Raw genomic sequence first — 23,864 nt, 5'->3', positions numbered from 1 at the left:
ATTCAATCACAGGTCATCTTTAGATGGTGGAAGATTTCTCTAAGGAGTGGGTATCAATCAACAAAACCTGGAGAAGTAAAAGAATCTCATGAAGACTTCCTAGAGAATTCACATCTTCAGAGTAAGGAAGGGAGCATGCTATGCACTTATTGCTGTTAAGTTCCCTTTAGTGATTAATTTGGCAGAGAAGGATCAAAGACATCATTTGAAATATCGATGTCATTCTGTACTTAATTCAATACAGTAGATATAGTAGAACATTGGATTCTTACAGCAAATATTTATAAAATTCATTATTGGCTTAAAAAGAACCATGTTGGGAAAAGACTGTCCACGTTTCATGAATAAAAATCAGTCCAGGCCATCCTTCCTTATTTAATACAAAGGTATGTGGTTACAAAATAAATTAGGAAACACTTTTCTTTTTCAAGTTTAGATCCATTTTATTTTCTAAGCCCTGTGGTACCTAACCCAGAACTAGATGTTTAGAGGTGCTGAATATTCATCAGCAGACCATGTGATTTTCAGACTGACTTCCGCAAAACCCGGAGATGGGGGTTGGGCAGGACAAATTGGAGGTGATTGTCTTCTAAGTAGAGGCTTAAGGGCCAAGTCCTTCACCTGCCTCTTGCTTGCCCCAGGCACCTCCAGCACCCCTATCTGCCCACCCCCCCCATAGGATACTGGGGGAGGGTGACATCAGGTTCAGGATAACCACTTGTGGGTTTCCTGATCCTGAAGGAATGGGCAATAAAGTGGGAATTTAAGGGTCAGACTGAAGCCTGGACCTCCCCCCCCCCTCCTTTCTGGAGAGGAGAGTGGAGGGATTCAGTCAAGGAGTGCACCCACACTGGCTTTTAAAACTGCAGTTTGGAGAGTGGCTCATTTCAGGGCTACCTGGGGGCCTTTCTCCAGGAGTGGGGCTGAGATACCAAATTAAATTGGCCTGGTGAGTTCCAAAGCTCAGTTCAAAAGCTTCCGTTTCTCACTTTTTAGACCTACAGCATCCCAGCGGAGGGGAGACCTCCAAACCACACTGCTATTCATCCCCCTCCTCCCCTTGGTTCTCAGGGAACCCCTCAGAAAGGCCTCTCTGCAGCAGAAGGAAGGGTGCACTGTGGCACAGCAGGATCAGTGCCTCCATCCAGCATGGTGTGTAAACTGCTGTTAATCATTGGTTGCTGCTGTTGTTAAGAAAACGATGTTTGCCTAGTTTCCATCCCATCTTTTGTCATAGTTCCAAGATCTCCCCACCAAAATATTTCTCATCCAAAGTAATTCTGCTTAAATCCTACACATTGGTGACGTGTCTGGAAATCTGGGTTAGTCTTGGTGGCATCCTTGGCAAAGGACCTGACCTGTGTCACTCTTGCTTCCTTGGCTTCTCAGTAGCACTTAGCTCAAGCTGACATTTTCTTCCCTGACTTCCAGGGCATCTCTCTTGATTCTCCTCCTGCTTCATTGGCCCCATCTCAGTCTCCTTGTTGGTCTTCCTCATCTCTCCAAATCTAAATCCTGGAGCCCAGGTTCAGTTCTTGTGTCTCTTCCCTTGTCTGTCTATACTCCCTGAGAGATTGGATCAAGGCTCTGGCTTTAAATGCCACCCGTAAACAGACAAGCCCCTCATCTCCAGCCTGTACCTCTCCCAGAACTCCATACTCAGAAATGTATCTAGCTGCCTTCTCAACATCTTACTTAAATATGTAGTAGCCTCTCAAATATAACATGTCCAAAAATAGCTCCTGATGGTCCCCTAAACCCCTCCCAGAAAATGTCAGCCAAGGATTCTACAGTTACCCTTGATTCCATTCTTCTCTTACATGCTAGATTGAATCCATCGATATAACTAGAATCCAAACTGTGGTGACCCCCAATGATGCCCACCAACCAATATTCACACTTTTGTGTAATCCTCTCCCACACTGTATCTAGGTCAGCTGTGCGACCAACAGAACTTGGCAGAAGTGATGGTATGTCACGCCTGAGATTAAGTTTTAAATGCAAAATTGGCCTTTTCTCTCTTTTCTCCCTTTCTCTCTCCCTTTCATTACTTGCTCTGGGGCAAGCCAGCTACCATGTCTGAGGCAGCTCTGTGGGGTAGGCCCATTCGGTGAAGAATGGAGGCCTTCACTCAACAGCCATGCGCATGAGTTTTTTTTTAGAAGAGAGTCTTCCAGCCTTAGGCTTCAGATGATGCAACCCATGACGTCTTGACTGTAACCTCATGAGAGGCAAACCCCAAACCAGAACCATCCAATTAAGCCACTTCTAGATTCCTGAACCTCAGAAACTGAGATAATAAGTGTCTGTTGTGTTAAGCCAGTAAACTTTGGGGTAATTTATTAACAACAATAGATAATACACAAATGAATGCTTCTAACCATCTCCACTTCTAGTCCAACCAAGGACAACCTCTCTCCCAGATCATTGTACCAGCCTTCCATCTGTTCTCACTCTTTCCACCCTGGCCCCACAGTACTTTGTTCTTAGTTATAAAGTGAGACTTTGTTAATATATTGGTGTCACAATATTTCAATTTTGAGTCATTTAAAATCCTTGCAGGATTTTTGGTCCTGTCCAAAATGTCCACACTTAGAAACTGTCCCTGGCTTCACATAGCCTATAATGCTTTTTTCTACTTTTGGTTTATGGGATTAATACCTTAAAAATACTATCATATTTCATTGGCCCAATAATTGTGTTGTGGCTGTATTGCCAATAATAACCCTTCTTGCCTGGGTAGCGTGGCTGGTAATGGCCCGTGGGATTAGGCAGGTGGGTTGGAGTTTGAATCTTTCAGGAGAACTGGACTTATATAAACTATGAACCAAATGTCTGCTGACATTTTGGACAGGATCGAATGTCCACTAATCATTCAAAATTTATATAAATCTAGAGGCCCGGTACACGAAAATTGTGCACTGGGTGGGGGGGAGGTGGCTGTCCCTCAGCTCAGCCTGCACCCTCCAATCTGGGACATCCCTCTCACAATCTGGGACGCCTAGCTCCTAACCACTAGCCTGCCTGGCTGCCCGATTGCCCCTAACCACTCTGCATGCCAACCTGATAGCCCCCTAACTGCCCCTCTGCCGGCCTAATTGACAACCACTCCCCTGCCAGCATGGTTGACACCTAACTGCTCCCCTGCTGACCCAGTCACCCCCAACTGCCCTCCCCTGCAGGCCTGGTCACCCCCAATTGCCTTCCCCTGCAGGCTATCTTGTGACAATGTGGGGGCGGCTATCTTGTGATGACGTGGGGTGGCCATCTTGTGGAAGCCATCTTGTGATGATGTGGGGCAGCCATCTTGTGACAACATTGGGGTGGCCATCTTGTGATGATGTGGGGGCGGCCATCTTGTAATGTGAGGGCCAATTTGCATATCACCTCTTTATTATATAGGATGCCTGTTACTTCACTATATTCACAAATTGCCCCCCCCCCCCCCGTAAAGCTGCTGTATTAATTATACTCTATCCACCAGGATACAGGAGTTTTCTTATGCCTTTGCCATCACTAATTAGATATTGCTATATTTTTTCATCCTTTCCAGTCAAATAGTGAAATCAATATCTTGTCTAATTAGCATTATCCTGATAATGAGTAAGTTGAGCCTCCTGTCATGTTTAATTGCCATTTATATTCTTTCTGTCATTTGCCTGTTTGTATTCTTTGTCCATTTGTCTGTGAATTTTGAAGTTTTTTTTTCTTTCTGAGACCTTTAACAATCTGAGGAAATGTCTATAGATTTTCCTCCCAAATTAAATAAATAAGAACAATCAGGAAATTAGCTATTGGAAACTTTAAAAAATGTTTAGTTTAAGGTAAAAATGTGCCAATATAAACTCAATTGAAAGTTCTGATTTATGGGTTAAGATTGAATCCAACTTAAAAATAAGTTGTTTTCCAACTTATGTTCATTTTAAAGTTGGTTGTCCATTTTAAAGTCAGTTGCTTAGACCTTTGAATGAGTTCTAAGTGGTGGTTAAGTATTTAGGGTAATCCACAAAAATCCCTGTGATAAAACCAAATGACAACTATACTTTCTGAACCAAATGATGAAGGTTTCTTATTTTGGGTATTGCATGTGAAAGGAAATGTGGGAGATAACGTTTTGATGTCAAAGTTTTTTAATTCCCTTGGACATTTAAATGATTGTGGGGAGAATGCGACTGAATGTTTGAAATGAGAACTATAATGAAAAATTGGTAATACTAATAAACACGAATATCATGAAATACTGAGTTCTAGATCCTAGGGGTATGGGAATAGAAAGTGGGAAAGAATAGTCCTTACCTTCTTTTCAGCCTGGGTCAATCCCATGTATGGATCCATAACCCATTTTCTCCAGGTCCTTTCTCCAGCCTTACATCTCAGCCTTGGACCTGCATTTTCTCATGCCTAACTACCACCTCTGACTGCTCCTCTGATCAGCCACTCCCTGTCTTCAGCCTGGATTCTTAGAATTTCTGCAGACCTGGGGTCAGTCTGTAAGTGGAGGGTGGGATGGGAGAGTGTTAGGGGCAGAAGCACTGCAAGGCAGCATGGGGCCAGTTTCCTGTATATCCTCCCAGAAATTGTCTGTGCATATATATAACACATGTTAACAGAAAAAGAAGAATCTTATACCTTGTGTTCTATACTTTGACCTTTCAAAGTTTTTAAATTTAGAAATATCTTACACCTACAAAACAGAACAGAAAGTAATACCCAACACCACTAACCGAAAATGTTAACATTAGACACATTTACTTCATTTTAGCCAGATTACCAAATATGTTGGTGAAGTTGCTCAGAATATCCTTTCTTTTCTATGTCTATAGTATCTGTAGTGATGTTTTCTTTTTAATTCCTTAATCATGGTAATTTGTGCACCCCCCCCCCCCTTTTTGTCTTGATGAATCTTGTTGAAAAGTTACTCATTTGATTAATTTTTTCAAAGAACTAACTTTTAGCTCTACTGATTTTCTCCATTTTAGTTATTGATTTCTGCTCTTACCTTTATTATTATTTCCTTCCTACCACTTTCTTTAGGTCTGATTTGTTGTTCTCTTTCTAGTTTCCTGAGATGGAAGCTTAATCATTGTTTTTAGCCATCTCCCCCCACTAAATGTTCTTTAATTGCTTCTGTATCTGTATTAGGTAAGTTTTGTTAAATTGTATCTTTAGTCTCATTCACATTAAAATATTTTCTAAATTTCATTTTTTTTTTATTAATTTTATTACAGAGTGAAAGAGAGAGGGATAGAGAGTTAGAAACATCGATGAGAGAGAAACATCGATCAACTGCCTCTTGCACACCCCCTACTGGGGATGTGCCCGCAACCAAGGTACATGCCCTTGACCGGAAGCGAACCTGGGACCTTTCAGTCCGCAGGCCGACGCTCTATCCACTGAGCCAAACCGGTTTCGGCCTAAATTTCATTTTGATTTATTCTTTGACTCATAAATTATTTTAAAACATTCTGTTTAATTTCCAGGTAGTTGGGATTTTTTTGTTACTTTCCCTTCCCCCAACTTCTGGCTTAATTGCATGGGATCAGAGAATCTACTCTGAAGAGTTTTAATTTTGTGTCATACTTTCTTGGGGCCATATTAATCTTCTCTTTATCATCCCAGTTCTATTATACATGCTGCTGAAGTGAGCACCATATTTATTAATATCTTTTGAAAATCATTAAAAAGTTACATATACAGTCAAATTCCTACCTCTTACCTATTTATTTCCCCTTTATTCTCTCCCCTTTATTCACACCTCATTTCTCCTAGTAACTAAAGTTCTAAAGTTGGTATCATTTCTAAACATATTATAGATAGTTACAACTATATGTAAATAATACATACTATTTTTTATACTTAAAATTTAACATAAATGATATCATACTATATAGTTTTTTTTTAACTTTGTTTTATCAATCAACACTGTTTTTGAGATTTATCCATGTTGATATATGTGGATCTAATTCATTCATTTTAATGGTCAATGATATTCTATTCCATTATAAACCATAGTTTATTCAATCATTTCCCCTACTGAGGGTAGTTGGGTATACTAGTTTAGAAGTATTAAATCTGCCTGGTGAATTATTTATTTTACCAATAAGTAATGGTCTTTCTTATCTCCAATACTGAATTTTACTTTAAAGTATATCTTGTCTGCTAGTAATATGTTTTTCTTTTGGTTTGAATTGGTCTTTTTCTATACTGTTACTTGCACTTTTCCATATCATTGTTTTAGCATGTCTCTTATAAATAACATATAGGCAGAAATACTTGTGTGTATGCATGTTTTATTTATCTGAGAGTCTTTTACCTTGCCTGATTAGTTCATTTACATTGATAATGATTACCACTGTGCCAGTAATTTCTATCATCTTATTTTGTGTTCTTATCTTTTAAAAAAAAATATGTTTATTGATTTCAGAGAGAAGGGAGAAGGATAGAAAGATAGAAATATCAGTGATGAGAGAGAATCATCAATGGACTGCCTTCTGCATGCCCTCCACTGGGGATTGAGCCCGAAATCTGGGCATGTGCCCTTGACTGGAATCAAACCTGGGACCCTTCAGTCCACAGGCCGATGCTTTATCCACTGAGCTAAACAGGCTAGGGATATGCTTTTATCTTATCATACTTTTTCTTTGCTTTTTTTGTTTGGCTCCCATTTTCTTCTTTCTTTTTGTTTTCTTTATTCTATTTTTTCCCCTTAAGACAGAGTTGGCATTTGCCCCTACCTTGCACATGTAGCTGTGTGACCTACTTTTGCTCAGTAAGATGTGAGCTCAAGTTCTTTCATAGAGCTCCCCAGAAGGGCCCTTCAGACAGGGACAGACCCAGCTTCCATGGACATTTTTGTTCATTGCCCTGCCCCTTTTACCTGCTGCACCCTGGTTAATGTCTTGGTACAGGAACCATCTTAGCATGACCCCAAGGATGAGAGCAACATCCTAGAATGTGAAACAGAGAGATAAAAGGACCCTGGGACATTAATAACTTAATAGAGCTCTGGCAGCAGTCTGTGCAGCCTAACTGTGTGAGGGAAAAAGAAAAATCCTAGTTGTTAAACAAATTTAAACTGAGTTTTCAGTTTTGTTCAGCTGTGAAACAATCTCCAACTGACTACAGAGCAACTATTTTGTAAGTTTGTTTTTTTTTTCTCCCTTCATCCCTCCTTCTTTTCTAGATTTTAAAAAATTACACTGGTAATGTGGGTTTATTATACTGGTAAACAAAAGCCTTCACAGCTGAAAGCTTTTCTAAAAGAAAGGGTTTGTTGAGCCTTATGCCAGCCAGAAAAAGGACCAGGTCCTGGGGCGTGCAGCCTAACCCACAGACAGATGGAGAAGACTACAAGTCTGCCATCTTGGAATTGACTGGCTCTTTTCTACATTAAGTTTGGGGAAGAAAGATGAAAGTTGTTTTGAAAGAATTTACATTGGCTGTAGATAAAGGGGTAGGCGAAGGTGAAGCAGGCAAGTTCTGGGACAGGTGCAGAGCCCGGGAGGTTGGTTACGGGCAACAGTCTGGAAAAGTTAATGCGTAAGCAAGATGCTGTGGCGCTGATGGTCTGCTATGCTCTCTGGATAATCTCTGGAATAGCCGCCTGGAAGTTAGCTCAAAGTTTCAGCGTACACTCGGGAATGGAAGCAGTCTTTTGTTGGTTTTGCTGTGTAGTTGTTAACTGATTAACCTTTCTTGTCTCTTCCTACCACCCTCTGTTCTGCTGTAATTTAACTTAGGACATCGCAGAATTTTTTTCTTGTCAGTAGAAAGATTAGAAAATACAGACAAACAAAAAAGTAAAAGTCTCCCTCCAGATTTAACCACTGTTAAAATTTGAATATGTATCCTTCCAAACATGTTTTCCTACTTATTAGCTATTTTCTGGTTATTCAGGGAGCTTGGGTTAAAAAAAAACACAACACCTCATTTTCCCTTATATTGAACATGTGAGGTAGATGATGGTATTGGTTGATTCTTTGTGAACTGTTTCATAATTTGGAAATCACAAAAACAGCATGAAAAATATTGGGCAAAAGTTAATACAATTTTCATGAAATATTCATCTTTTTTTCTCTTTGCCTCTATTTTTTTCCTACTCTGTAAAGATAAGGGTAAAAAGAAGGTAAAGAGGGCCCTGGCTGGTGTGGCTCAATTGGGTGAGCGTCATCCCAGGCACCAAAAGGTTACTGGTTCGATTTCTGGTCAGGGCACATTCCGGGTTACAGGCTTGGTCCCAGGTAGGGGACGTGTAGGAAGCAGCCTATCAATGCTGTGCTCTCACATCGATGGATGTTTCTTCTCCCTTCCTCTCTCTCTAAAAATCAGTAAACTATTTTTTTTTTAAAGAAGGTAAAGAGGAAGGAAGAAACTTTGTTGGAGAAGCTACATATAACAAGAGAATAATAATTAAACAAAATTAAGAGATATATATTTTGGACCCATCTGGGGAGAGAAGAGATGGCAGAAAAACTACATGAACCAGCATCTGTGCCCAATCGGGAGGTTGTGAGGGTGGGGATGGTGATGTTGCTGAGACTGGTTAAGTCAGATGTCTGGACTGGAATTTATGCCGATGAGATCAAGGGGATGCAGTTCATCACTGTGTTACACACTGAGTGTCCCTAAAAGGTTCTGACCCTCGGGCACGGGTAGCAATGGGAAACAGTTGCCTCCAAATGCAGCCCACTGGGCCCACAGGCAGCTTGGTGAAAGTAGGAATGACTCAGCATAATCTAATGGCACTCTCAGAGGAAAAGTGCCCCACAGCCTGCATCTTACTGATAATGATCAAGTTTTATGTGACTGCACAGGATAATCATCTTGGTTTGTTGTTTTCTTTGAATTACAGTTCAAATTGCCTTGGTATTTGGTGCAAGAATATTGGACTATGTCTTCAATTTGTGTGAAGGTAGAATTGACTTCCTTGAGCGGCTCTCAGACAATTTGCTCATGGTTATCATTTCTTATCTGGACATTGAAGATATTGCCAGCCTTTCTCTCACATCACACAGATTTTCAAAGGTAATGGTCAAATATTTTGTGTCCATAGAGAATTTTTCTTGTGCTTTGTTAAAGTTCTTTTTCTATATTTTTAAAAATATCGCAGTGATTTATTACTTGCATTTATTTCAGCAAGCATGTGTTAAATATTTACTTCAAAAGTTTTGTAAAAATATGTTTTCATTGATTTCAGAGAGAGGAAGGGAGAGAGAGAGAGAGAGATAGAAACATCAATGATGAGAGAAAATCGATTGGCTATCTCCTGAACGCCCCCCCTATCGGGCCTGAAACCTGGGCATGTGTCCTGACCTAGAATCTAACCAATGCATGCGATGATGCTCAACCAACTGAGCCACACTGGCCAGATCTCTTAAGTTCTTTATTTTATTTCATTCTGAAAAAAACTGTATGATATAGCTCCTATTTTTATTCTTACTTTAGGGATAAGGAAGCTAAGAATCAGCAAGATTAACTTGTCCAGGGTCCTACAGCCAGTGAAGGGCAGAATTAAGATCCCCAGGCATTCTGTCAGCTAGTCGGTGGGCTAGTGTCATAAATTTTCTACTAAGGGACATGTGCAGGCAGCAAGTGGTCACCGAGTTCCTGCTGTGGGCCAGGCACTATGCTGGGTGCTAGGGACTTGAAGGTGGCAAGATTGACATGGTCCCTGCATTCAAGGAGCTTACACCTGAATGAGGGACAGAGGCAGTACACAATGAACTGTCTGGACAGTGACGGCTGTGATGAGTGCTCAGGGGACTGGCGTGGGGTACTGTGAGACATAATTGACTTGGAGCTTCCCTGAAGAAGGGACATTTACCTGACCAGTGGGGGTTAGCCAGGCTGAGTGGGAAGCAGCCTAGTTAGGCAGAGGGAGCTGTGTGCCAGAGACCCTGAAGAGTGAAAAACAGAATAAGGCAGTGCTGCTAGAGCAAAATGAAGCTGGAGAGGCTGTTGTGAGGGAGGGAAGGGGTGCTGAGAGAGGATGGGGCAGGTGACAGGGATGTGGTCAGATGCTGTTTTAATGGATCCTGTTGAAAAAGAGAGCTGCAAGGTCACCTTTATGAGGCAGAAAGGTTTCTAGGCCAGACCTGACTCCGCAGCAATGGGTCTGTCTTGGAAGCATAACTATAAACGTGGAGACACAGTGTGTGGATTCAGAGGCGGAAGGGGACCCTAGCCCAGGAGAGCCTGTGGTGCCATCCCATGGTCAAGATAGGAAGTTTCCACTTATCAAACTTCATGCCACCAGCGATCAGGACCTTCCAGCTGCCAGTCCTTGATCTGACTATGTCGACCAAGTCACAGAGCCTCCATGGACAAGTTCCCGTAGGTCTGGTGGGCTGGCTGTTTATATTTCTCAGGGCAAACCACTCCTCTAGGAGCCTGGCTAATAGAAGCAAACCCTTGAAAGGCGAACTGTGGTAAGCTCACTAAGCTAATGCTGCCCGTGGGAACCTGCCGGGGGGCCTGCTGGCTGGCTCCGGTGGCACTAGGCATTGATACTCTGCTGTTTTTGCAAACTGCAGCAGAGTAGTCTTGAGGAAACCCCCTACAGCTAGATGAGAAGGCCAAGGCACAGACAGGGAAGGGACAGTCATGACTAGTACATACACATGTTCATCTTGATCATGACTCAGGAACACTGAGGAAAAAAACCTCTCCTCCATCACATTTTGGCTATGGAGAAACAGACTTCCCTCGTGCCCTTTGACCTTGATTCCCAAATGTGGCCACATGGAAGAAACACCCAGGGAGCGGTAGAACTGGCGATGTCAGGCCCAGTCTCCGTAGGGCTGAGGTGGACCCAGCATCTGTGCTCTTAACATCTTTTCTTGTGTTTACAGTAACCCGAATCTGAGAGTCCAGCCCAAGAATTTGACCCATCGATATTAAAGTTGTCCAGATAAAATATCTCAAGAGATTCTAAAAGGCTGGAAGCTTGGAGTGGGAGAGGGATTTTCCTATCTTTACTGTGTACTGTGTGTGTTTTAAGTCCACAGGAGGCCAGAGAGCTAGGTTCTGTTCTTAGCTCAACCACTTCCCATCATGAGCCTTATCCTCTCTGAGCTTTAATTTCCCCATTTGTAAAAGGAGAGGTTTTAAGGAGATAAGCCCTAGGATTCCTTTCAAATTTATGTAGTATATTAAGTTTATAGCTTATATATGTTAAATTCATGCACCACCACAAGGGGGCGCTAAGCCCACAGTTTGCTGTGCTTGGAATCAAAGTAACTGGAACCATAGTCAGGGTGGACACCTCGTGTTTTGCAACCTGGCATCTACCAAGTAAAAAAGCCCCAGGGTTTGGTAGTCTTAGATGGGGGTATTTTATGACCAACTTATAATACAAAACAAACTGTAAATATTTTCAGTATAAAATGAGTCAAATGAAATTACACTGGTGGAAATTTCAGCTCTCTTGAGAATTCTTTATCTTCTCCCCAAACGTCATAGTTTTCTCCCATGAAATGTATTTATTGGAAACAGGATAGTCATCTATACTACTATTAAAATTTAAACCTTTTAAAGGAACAGATCTGTTTTGTTTTTAATATTTTGACACTTTCTAACTTTTTCCTTTGCTGTTTATATTTAGAATATGTTGTAATCTGAGTAGAGAAACTAGACCTTGAATGACTGTTGAAGATGGGTTAAGATAATGCACAACCTGCCTAACATCGAAATGTTTGTGGGCCGTCACTATCCTATATTCAGTGTTGCTGTTAAACATTATGTGAATATAACAGTTTTTACTCTGATATTTATGCAGAAAGAATCTTAAGTGATTTTTACTCTGATATTTATGCAGAAAGAATCTTAAGTGAATCTATAATGCTTTATTATACTATTCATTTCTGTTTGTCAATCATAATTTTCTTTTATTATAGTACTGTTACAGTAGCATGAAATCTGAAAGTTAAGAACACTGGCTGCTTTCTCCTCAGAAATGAGTGTAATTTAAGTCAGCATGGAGGGACCTGGAGATTATTATGCTAAGTGAAATAAGCCAGTCAGAGAAAGACAAGTATTACATGATCTCACTCATACGTGGAATCTAATATACAAAATAAACTGTTGAACAAAATATATCCAGAGACAGAAGCATGGAACAGACAGTGGAATCTCAGAGGGAAGGTAGAGGTAGGTTGGGGGGAAGAGATCAACCATACAAGAGAACGTGTATGAATATATACATAAGCTATGGACACAGAAAATATAAGGAGTAATCAGGATGGTGATTAACTGCCTGAGTGCATTATTGGAACAGGAAGTGTCTGTTGCTGAGGCCCATTCGGAACCCTCCTTAAAGCACACTGGGTATTGCTCGAGTTACTGCTCTGCAACACCAAAAGTGCAAGGGCCTTTAAAGGTTCCTATTCTTGCATGTACCACAAAACCATGGCTATCACCCAGGTTGGGGCTGCTAAATTAGTATAAAGGGAACTCTGCCTTCAGGAAGGATTTGGGTGTGTGGTAGCTAAGGCATCAGGAAACCTCCATATTAATAGTGTGTTAGTAGCAGGGGACTGATGAGAGGTATTGCCGTAACTAATGGTGCCACCTGAAAAAGCCCTGCTATTAGGAAATCTTGGGTAAATGGAAGCTGAATTGTGGCAACTTGAACTTGGAAGAAGGGAAAAATGGACTTGTGCAGCTATTGGGCCAGAGGGGTCTTGTCTATCTTTAACCTTATTGCCCCTGGTTAAAGCCCAAGGCTACAGAAGAGTGTCTCAGAGAAAGTTGTTCCCAGAGAACGGCTCACTTTGCCAGGTGCATGGGGCAATGACATGTGTGCAGAGGACTTGGAGTAAAACTTGTGGTACCAGGAAGGACTGGGTTTTCCATGTGCCTGCTGGCAATCTATGAGGGCTGCTTGGTCATTTTGATGAAGTTCAACACTGAGTAGCCTGCAGGGGACTGAGCTGTCAGCTGTGCAAGCCCAGGGGAGAGATGGCTTGAGCAAGGGCTTAAAATAGATGCAGCCTGGCCAGCATGGCTTAGAGGTTAAGCATTGACCTATGAACCAGAAGGTCAAGGTTTGATTCCTGGTCAGGGCATATCCCTGGTTGTGGGCTCAAACCCCAGTAGGGGACATGCAGGAGGCAGCCAATCAATGATTCTCTCTCATCTCTGATGTTTCTATCTCTCTCTCCGTCTTTCTTCCTCTCTGAAATCAATAAAAAAAAAAAAAAAGGATGCAAATTTAGCAGGAATTAGCTGCTCCCTATTCATTCTAATGCAGCGCTGGGTGGCAGATCAGTTGACTATACCATTATTAGCCTCTGTTATGTGGCTAATTAGAAATTAGCTAATTAATATTGTATGTGAACTATATAGAACTCTTGTATTCTGCATCTTAAATAACATCAGGATTTATTCAGTTAATCAAATATTGCTTTGTCCTTTAGATCTTTGTGCACTTGCCTCTTTCCTCAAATAGGAAGTTTCCGGAGGCAGGAACTGTGTCTGGCAACTCTTCATGCACACGCAGTGTTTCCTCCCATGTCTCACAGGCAGCAGGACGCGGGTAGTCACCTCATGAGTGAGTGTATGACTTGCACCAAACCCACATGTGACGTGACCCTCTTCTGACTGTTTCCTCCCACAGCTGTGCACGTCTGACAAACTGTGGGAGCCAATAGTTGAGGCCACCCGTGAAATCACCCCTGCCATGAAGGCTCTGGCCCAGGACCAGGGTTGGAGACAGACGTTCTTCACCAAAAAGTTGCAGCTCCGCAAGAAGAAGCGAAATCCAGAAAACCAGGCAGGCAATCAATGATAGGGAAGTTGAGGCATGGCTGCATTTTTCTGCTGTGTCCAAATCTCTTCTGTTTCCTTTCATTGAAAACTAGGAGACATTGCTGGTTCAAGGAGTCATCTGAAAAACACAAAGTACTTACAGATGCAGCAAACCCAACTCTGCAGGGCCTTGCCTGAACCACAGTCCTTCTGGTGAAGGTAAAGGTCAAATCATGGCCCGAAGAAGGGCTACAAGACAGGAAACGCACCAGCGATGTCTTCCCCATCCCTAACACGGGAGGTTTCCTGATGCCTTAGCTACCACATACCCAATAAATGGCTACCAGTGGATTTTTTATTACATATATATTTCATCTAGGCATTGGAAAAGGGAATCAGGCTTTTGAATTCTTTGTGATGGTGTGTCATCTGAGTCCATCCCTGGAGCAGGGGGCCATGTGGCCTGTGTGTGTTCTTATTGATTCCTGTTGAATCTACATTATGCACACCCAGAGGAGCAGTGGCCTGAGAGGCACTCTCATGAGTGCCACTGTCTTCCCAACTCTGTTCCTTGTAGTTTGCATTCAGGACCTGGTCCTGTGGGCCCGGGATGCTGGGCATCATATCGGAATGCTGGGCATCATCTCGCCATGCAGACAACCCCTGCCCTGGCCCAGGTGTATGGCTGGTGACCAGGCCAGGCATGCTCCTTACAGATCTTGTCTAGAGCTCAGCCTCCCAGGACTTCACATTGCCAAATAAACTATAAATATTTCCTAGAAGGATGTGGACAGTTACCACTCTTATAACTGCGATTTTTAAGAACACAAGCTGTGGGTAACTAGGTAAAAACCTGTAGTTTGTATTCTTTTAACTTGTCAGAGGAGTAAAACCACTACAGTTTTAGGGGAGGAAATGCTACCTTACTGAGATGGGTTATTTAAAAATAGTTTTCTTCCTGCACTCTCGTGAGGGTTAAGTCCTCCAATGAACTCATAGCAGTGGATAATCTAATGACTCCTTTCAGGTTATAGACAAAGTAGCTTTCAACCTCCGATCACCTTTTAACCTCATTTCTTCATTCCTGCAGCCTCCACTTTGCTACCTAGAAAACAATGACACATGAAGCCCTCCACCACATGCCCTCCATGTCAGAAGGACTCCCATGATGCAGTGGGACCTCCCCAGTAGTGCAGAAGAGGTGAACTGTTGGCTGTCCTCCTCTTTGATTCTTCTAGCATGGTTCCATAGCCATGGCTTAGTGACAGGTATTTTTTTCTTTTTTTTTTAAATCCTCACCTGAGGATATTTTTCCACTGATTTTTAGGGAGAGTGGAAAAGAAAGGGAAAGACAGAAAGAAACATTGATGTGAGAGAAACACCTTGATTGGTTGCCTCCTGCATGTACCCCGAGCAGGGCCCGGGCTGGGGAGGAGCCTGCAACCAAGGTATGTGCCCTTGACTGGAATCGAACCCAGGACCCTTTGGTCTGCAGGCCCATGCTCTATCCACTGAGCAAACTGGCTAAACTTTTTTTTTTCTTTTTAACTAAACCTGTGTTAATATCAAATCAGATTTTAACCCCCATTCACATACACCCTTACCACTTGGTCACAGATTTCCAGGGACATCTGTGAAATCAAATGTCAGCTGCTCCCTTGCAGGTGAGGAGCCTGTCAAAGTCATGTCTGGATTTAGTCCAAGCACAGAGCAAAGATTTAATTGGCGAGAGACCCAGCCCTCGTTCTCTGCTCATGAGCAGTCCTGCCAGGTGCAGGGTGACTGGCAGGCGGGCAGAGGACACCTGCTTCTGCACAGCTCCTGCTGCCTATTTTTCCCTGAAATTCCAGACTTCACTCTCAGCCAGGTTTTCAGTGACAGAACACAGGTCAATACCATGTGTGTGCAGCATTTGTGTGGACGCACAATTTGGTATATCAACATAACTGTATGAATATAAAATTACAACTCATTTGTTGCATTGGTGCAAAATGTCAACAGCTCAAAAATGTCATGGATCGTGTTTTATCAACCAACAGATTCTGAAAGCTTATGGGTGTGCATAATGTAGATTCAACAGGAATCAGTAAGAACACACATGTGACCATTGGAAAACTTTTAGTATCTGTATATAATACTGTAATATAAAAATAGATGCTAAAGGTAAATAATTAAAATGTTATCAATGTGTTAATCATTGTTAAAGAATAACTTTAAAACATAGATTACTAGCCCTACCCGTTTTGGCTCAGTGGATAGAACATCAGCCTGCGGACTAAGGAGTCCCAGGTTCGATTCCGATCAAGGGTATGTACCTTGGTTGCGGGCACATCAGAAGGGGGTGTGTGGGAAGCAGCTGATCGATGTTTCTAACTCTATCCCTCTCCCTTCCTCTCTGTAAAAAATCAATAAAATATATTTTTAAAAATGTTTTTAAAACATAGATTACTAGATTATTAAATTATAATTATTTGCCTTAATTTGGGTGCCTTATTACCTGGCAATCATTATTTTTGCCGAAACATGAACTGTATCATCGACCTAAAATCCTGCATCCTCTATAGTGGAAACATTTTGCCCTCCCCCCTCCTCCTTTCCTTGTTAGATCCTCATGGCAATCCATCAAGTGAAAATATGGGAATACTTTGCCTCTCTGCCTCTATTGACAGCTTTCGTGGGAATGGATAAATCTGCTTTGTTTATGTCACACCACTTCAGAGTGAAATGCCACAGCATTTTATAATCTTGCTCTTTCTCATCTTTCCAGTGAAAATTGTTTCTGCTGTTATCATTTACCATTGTAACTATCAAAGTAAAATATTGATTTTTTTATGTTTTATATGTCTTAAAGTTAGAGCAATTTATTAAAAACGTGAATATTTAATTTATATACTAAAAAAATAAATATATTTTACCTAATATCAATTTCTATTACTGCTTTTTTGGCATATTATGTGCATTAAACCTTGGTTACCTGGGATGCAAAATATTTTATTTTACCGAGTAGGCCCACGAATTTGGGAGAGATTATGATTTGGGGTAGGGGTAGGGACAAATCACAAGTCACCACTTGTCATTGTTTTCCAAGCTCCTTTTACTTGGTGATCCTCAGCCCTCATTTATTCCCCCAAATAAACTTCCAAGATGCTGAAGAATAATGTAAACATAAATACACTTGTGCAGCATAGTTTCTTGGTCTGAGTTTTAAGGTAACGACCTTTATCTCCAGTTTGTGTTAAGATAATATTATGAGAGAGTGTCTAGGTTTTTCAACTCTGAACAGTTGGTTTCAACTTGAAATGTGTGTCTTTGACTGGATACAAAACATTATATAGACAAGGTACCACCACACTAAAGAAAAATGTGCATCCGCAGTTAAAAACATTGTCATTTTACAAAGTATAATTATTGTCTTAGCTTTCCTGTTATTGTTCTCAAGTGAGATCATCTACACAAAGGGTATCACAAGTTTGCCCTTCAGACATGGGACCCCTAAGGCTGGGAGCTACAGAGGAGGACTCCCAGTTTCCTGCTTCTCATGTTCCCTCAAAGGCAGATCTCCATTCGGAAAAGTTGTTTTCAGCTGGGAAATCTGTCCATCCAGAAACTGTTAGGATCACAGATCCATGGTCAAGACTAAGTTGGAACACCCTTAGAAATAATAGCAGTTTCCATTTGAGTGTATACTGCGTACCAAGGAATAAACAGGTAGTAATCAATTTAATTCTTATAGAAAGCCTTAAAGGTAAGTGCTATTATTTCTGTCTTATAGATGGCGATAAACTATGGCATAGGTCAAATTTGACCAGCTGCCTATTTCTGCATATAAAGTTTTATTGGGCCACAGTTCATGTTTATGTTTACAGATCATGTTCAGACAATGACAGAGGGAGTCACGATATAGACGGTACAGCCTGCAAAGCTTAAATTATTCTGAGAGGACAAGTTAACTTTCCCAAGGTCTCATAACCAACAAGTGGCAAAGCTGAGATTCAGATCAATAGCTACCATCTCTATGTTCTTAACCACAAAAGCACCATGTCTCCTTTCAGAGCCAACACCACTTTTGATCAGTGGGACTTGAAAGGGTGATGGGATTTGTCCAAGGTCACATTTGAAATAACACGGGAGAGGGCCTAGGACATAATTTAAAAGACCATTCTAATTTAGTTGTCCAGAGAATATTCCAAGCATTTTTCTTTTCCTTTTTTTAAATTTATTTATATTAATTTCAGAGAGGAAAGGAGAGGGAGAGATAGAGCCCAGTCGATGTGGCTCAGTGATTGAACATTGACCTATGAGCCAGGAGGTATGGATTCCCAGTCAGGGCACATGCCCAGATTTCGGGCTCGATCCCCAGTAGGGGGCATGGGGCGTGCAGGAGGCAGGATTCTCTCTCATCATTGATGTTTCTATCTCTCCCTCCCTCTCTCTTCCTCTATGAAATCAACAAAACATCAATGATGAGAGAGAATCGTGTGCCCTGACCAGGAATTCAACTGTGACCTCCTGGTTCATAGGTCGACGCTCAACCTCTGAGCCACACTGGCTGGGCAGAATATTACAAGCTTTTGATGAACTAAATTAGTGCCCATTTTTCAATAAAGTATCTTAAATTCATTTAAATAATAAGGAGCATCTTCAAGATGCTCATATGCTCTTAGAAAAATCTAAGTAAAGGACTGAGTAAAGTAATTGAATATTGTTCGCTGGTTCTTGACCAGACTCAGTCCTCTCTTCTTCCTGCCACTGTCCTCCCCTACCTTGTCTGACAATGGAAGAGGCTCTCAGTGCCACTCAAACCCTCCCTGCTTCTGATTGTTGGACCGCACATTTCATTTGTAATACCTTTAGTGCACTGCCAGTGGTCTCTGCTCCCCCGCCATGGCTCAGCTCCCCGTTCCTTGACGACAAATGCTGCTGCTTCTCAGTCTTTGCAATTCAGCATCAGCATTCTCCTCCCACCTCACTGCTCTCTGAACATTTTGACGTTGGAGACCTCCAGGTCACATAAGCCACACCATTATTATATTTAAGGATGGGTCATGAGCTTTTAAAAGGGAGATTAGAAATCTTGCTTTCTTAGCCATAACTGCACCATCTGAGCCTAAAGATACTGAAAAAGTTGGCATTGAAATCTCCTTAAAAGTATAAATCTGAAACAAAACATGACTCAAAAGGTTATCTTTTCCTTGACTTTATGAAGTCAAAATTGTACCTTTTTGGTGCCTCTTAAAGTGTGGCATCATTTTGAGAGCAATCATTCAGAGTTTACAGAAAAAAGGAATTGAATATTTTAAATGTGGATGTGATGAGTTCATTAAATGCCAAAAATTGATCATTAAAGCTTTTCAGACCAGCAATGCAAAAGCACTGAAGTACCCAGCAGGGTAAGAGACTGCACTGGATGGCCTGCAGAAAGGCAGGCAGGCCACAGCTGACACTGCTAAATGAGTGTGTGCTGGGTGGAGCGTCCGCAGAAGACATCACAGAGATACCACTTTCTAATGATTCAGATCTTGTCAAAGTAAAGATTTAGCTGAAGACACGAGGCTGAGTTAATATCTGCAGATCTTTACTTTTGTCTTTCAAACAGATAAATCAGTAGATGTGTTTGGATTCATCGTTTGCTTGTTCATTATCACACCACACAATCAAAACTCTCACGTGAATGCTTGGAACAGTCCACATACTGAATATCGTTATTCATTCTCATGGTTGCAAAAGCAACCTTGGGTCAAACCCTTGGTGCATTAGTGTGCGTCAAAGCAGTGACAACATGTGCTGGAGGTCATTACGGTTTTCATTGCCATGTGCTTGCAGTCAAATAATGGCAAGATCTACTTAAGGATGTCCTGGTGAAACAGTAAAAATCACTGCATTCTATTCAGTCTTTACCTGAATTCACATCTTCTTTTTAATATTCCTTGTGGCAAACAGGGAGTACATATGCACATAGCTCATCTGCTTCCAATCCAAGCCCAATGGTCTTGATAACAAGCACTCGTGTACCTGAGGTGCAGCCTGAACTACTGCTTTTTTTATGAAATGCCATGTTTGTTTGTTTGGCAGACATGTTACTGAAAAGGAGGCTGTCACTTCAAGAAAAATAACGGCAGTACTTGTTGCCAATGATAATATTTAAGCTTTCAAAAGGAAATTAGAATTTTGGAAAATGTATATCACCCTCCTTGAGAAATAATTCACATACCATACAATTTACCCCTTTGAAGTGGTTTAGATATATTCACAAATTGGTGCAATCATCACCATTATCTAGTTCCAGAACATTTTCATCACCCCCAAAAGATACCCAATGCCCATTAGCAATCACTCCCTGTTCCTGTCTCCTCTTTTTTTTTTTTTTAATATATATATTTTATTGATTTTTTACAGAGAGAAAGGGAGAGGGATAGAGAGCCAGAAACATCGATGAGAGAGAAACATCGATCAGCTGCCTCCTGCACACCCCCTACTGGGGATGTGCCCGCAACCAAGGTACATGCCCTTGACCGGAATCGAACCCGGGACCCTTGAGTCTGCAGGCCGACGCTCTATCCACTGAGCCAAACCGGCCAGGGCTTCCCGTCTCCTCTTGGCCTCTGACAACCATGAATATACTTTCTCTATGAATTTGTCTATTCTGAACATCTATAATAATAAAAGCATAATATGCTAATTAGACTGGATAGCCGAATGACCTTCCAGACGTCATTCCAGACATCCTTCCGGACGAAGCCAGGTGGCCGGGGCCGAGGCAGAGGTGGTTAGGGGCAATGAGGCAGGCAGGTGAGCAGTTAGGGGCAATGAGGCAGGCAAGTGGTTAGGGTGATCAAGCAGGCAGGCAAGCTGTTAGGGGTGATCAGGCAGGCAGGCAAGCTGTTAGGGGTGATCAGGCAGGCAGGCGAGTGGTTAGGGGTGATCAGGCAGGCAGGTAGAGTGGTTAGGGGTGATCAGGCATCAGGCAGGCAGGCAAGCAATTAGGGTGATCAGGCAGAGTAGTTAGGGGCAATGAGGCAGGCAGGCAGAGGTGTTTAGGGGCAATGAGGCAGGCAGGCAGGTGAGTGGTTAGGAGCCAGCAGCCCCGGATTGTGAGAGGGATGTCTGACTGCCAGTTTAGGCCCGATCCCGCCCTGGGATTGAGCCTAAATCGGCAGTCAGACATCCCAGAGGTCCCAGATTGTGAGAAGGCACAGGCCAGGCTGAGGGACCCTCCCCACCCCCGTGTATGAATTTCGTGCACCAGGCCTCTAGTTTCATATAAATGGAATCACACAAAAATCAAGTGATGTTTTAAAATATTGTACTAGTATGAAATACGAAAACTATTTGGAAGATCTATAGAACTAAGTGGACCAATATTTTCCAAACGACTTAAGCATTATTTTACAAAATCATAAAGAGGTAAAAGATCCATTCAAAGTGTGAGACAATCAATAGATATTAATATAACATTTTACAAAAAGTTCACTGATATATTGGATTCCACACTGTAAGTAACCTTTAAGAAATACTACCTGTGGCTGAAACCGGTTTGGCTCAGTGGATAGAGCGTCGGCCTGCGGACTGAAGGGTCCCGGGTTCGATTCCGGTCAAGGGCATGTACCTTGGTTGTGGGCACATCCCCAGTGGGGGGTTGTGCAGGATGCAGCTGATCGATGTTTCTCTGTCATCGATGTTTCTGGCTCTCTATCCCTCTCTCTTCCTCTCTGTGAAAAATCAATAAAATATATGAAAAAAATAAATAAAATTAAAAAAAAAACTAAAAAAAAAAAAAAAAAAAAAAAGAAATACTACCTGTGGAATTTTTTGGTGTGATATCACCCCCCCCACACACACACACACACACACACACACAAACACACAATTATTTGAAAGGACTTAAATATCCCACCCCTTTCCAACTACATACAAGTATAAGGCTGAATTTTCTTCATATATGTCAATCAAAACCACATATTACAACAGAATGAATGCAGAAGAAATAAGAATCTAGTTGTCTTCTATTATGCCAGAGATTAAAGAAATTTGCAAAAATGTAAAACAATATTTTTACTAAATATTCTTACTAAATATATTTGGGGAAAACATGGTTACTTTTCATATGATGGGTTTATATTAACACAGTAGGCACATTATTATTATTATTTTAAAATTAATACATAAATATTTAAACATTTTCTGTTCTGCTTTCTAATATGGTAAATATCAATAAAATACAGCCTACAAAAACAACATATCTTTGGGTCTTCATTGTGTTTTAGGAATACAAAAGGGACCTGAGGACTCAAGAGTGTGAGACCTCTAGTCTAGCCCTGGTAGTCTGTATCTTTCAGTTGACAAGTAGACACACTGATGATAGTTCTTCAGTCATCTTACTGAACCCCCATGTATCTGTTATATTATTAATTACAGTTTCATCTAAACAGGTTACCAGTCACCTTCCCCTTAGCTTAGTTACCGCTTTGTCAGTGGTAGTTCTGTGCAACAGCAGCTTCCTTCTGCACGCTGGCTGGAGGACAGGCACAGGAATCAGCCTGCCTTGTTCTTATGGAAGCCCGACTTACATTTGCTGATTACAAAACCACCATGGAAACAGAAAGAGGTAGTAGGATAAAAATATTATACACTGTGAGTGCTCAGAATATAGTAATTGACCAGGATGTTGTATAAAAGGAAATAATCGATGAGAGAGAGTCAGGACAAGTATCTGAAATTGATTGGAATGTTTTACTTGTAAATATGTTGATGGTGGATCTCCAATCTTAGTGCACACAAGAATCGACCGATAAGCTTACTTAAAAGGCAGGTTTATTGGCCCCATCCCCCAAGGTTCCAGTTCACTAGGTTTTAAGTAGCCTCAAGAATCTGCATTGAAAATAATATTGGATATAAGTTTTAAATCGAAAGAGCATTATGTGCATAAGGAAAAAAGTCAGACGTACCCAAATCCCTAAACTTAGCTCACCAGAGCTGACCACTATTCATGTTTTCTTGTGTCTCCTTCCAGAAATGTTCCATACATACAGAGGCCCTGTGAATAACTTCCTTTTGTTGTTAACAAAGTACAATTGGGAGTACATTATCTTGCTTTTTTCTTTTGGCAATCTATCTTGGATATTATTTTCCTATTTTATATATAGCTATATCTTTAAAACAATAGTTGCATAAGTACCATATTTTATTTAACAGTTCCCTAATGATGAACAATAAAAATGTTTCCAATCTTTCTTATAACAAACAATAAATAATAAAAAAAATTTCTGTTCATCTGTCTTTGTCCATGTGTAGGAAAATATTTTAGAAATGCATTCTTTAGATTAAGAGGTGTGTGCATTTTAAATTTAATAGCTGGACTTGGCAGTTTGGACACCCTGGGTGATTCTCTCCAGGTGGTTTTATGAGCACACCTAATAAAAAGTTCCAGGGGCCAGAAACAAACAGGTAATCATCAGTTACACTTTAGGAGTGTTCCTTTTAAGACCAAAAAATTAGATATTTTATACAAAAACTCACTGACCACCTTTAAACAGGACAACATTTATTTAGTTGTACATAAATAAAAATTACTTGGATACATGAGGGAAAAACTACGAAGCACATAAATACACAATTAACCTTTTATAATAACTTTAAGAAACTGTAAATAATAACATTTTAAACGGGAAATAATACATGTGCTATAATCCTTTATAGCATTCTCTATTATTCTATTGTCAATGTGAATATTGCAGGCAGATTTTACCCTATTTTTGTAAAATGAGAACTTCTGTGTGGTAGAAACCACCACAAACAACGGTACAAACTGAAGGTGAGCAGGTTTAACTTAGACATGATACTAAAGCCGGGTCATTGGATAAAAGTTGATATTTATGATCGCATAACCAGCAGTGTGAGCATCAAAATGCATTGGCTAGAGCACCATTCAAAATCTTGAACACTGCCTCTTGTTAATTTGGTGTTGTCAGAACATGAAAGTAATGAAGTTCTGTGGTCAGTTTTAAAACACATGTTTTTCCATCTAACCATCCTAATTTTGTCATATATAGATTTAGAAAGAAAGAGAGAAATAGTGAGAGAGAGAGAGAGAGAGAGAGAGAAGAGAGAGAGAGAGAGAG

General features: G+C 41.1%; 1 protein-coding gene across 1 annotated transcript in view; it reads left to right on the top strand.

Annotated features, from left to right (window-relative positions):
• Window positions 1–16,615, top strand: part of FBXO36 (F-box protein 36) — a 54,585-nt gene extending 37,970 nt beyond the window's left edge. The window contains exons 3-6 of the mRNA XM_008145072.3: window positions 13–121; window positions 8,852–9,024; window positions 13,616–13,771; window positions 13,860–16,615. Of these exons, the coding sequence (XP_008143294.2) occupies window positions 13–121; window positions 8,852–9,024; window positions 13,616–13,771; window positions 13,860–13,889 (468 nt within the window). The 3' untranslated portion in view covers window positions 13,890–16,615. The remainder of the gene's footprint in view (window positions 1–12; window positions 122–8,851; window positions 9,025–13,615; window positions 13,772–13,859) is intronic.
• Window positions 16,616–23,864: the final 7,249 nt, after the last annotated feature.

The sequence above is a fragment of the Eptesicus fuscus genome, chromosome 11 (assembly GCF_027574615.1).
Source record: "Eptesicus fuscus isolate TK198812 chromosome 11, DD_ASM_mEF_20220401, whole genome shotgun sequence".
Classification (NCBI taxonomy): domain Eukaryota; kingdom Metazoa; phylum Chordata; class Mammalia; order Chiroptera; family Vespertilionidae; genus Eptesicus; species Eptesicus fuscus.
This window is presented reverse-complemented; position numbering and strand designations above follow the sequence as displayed.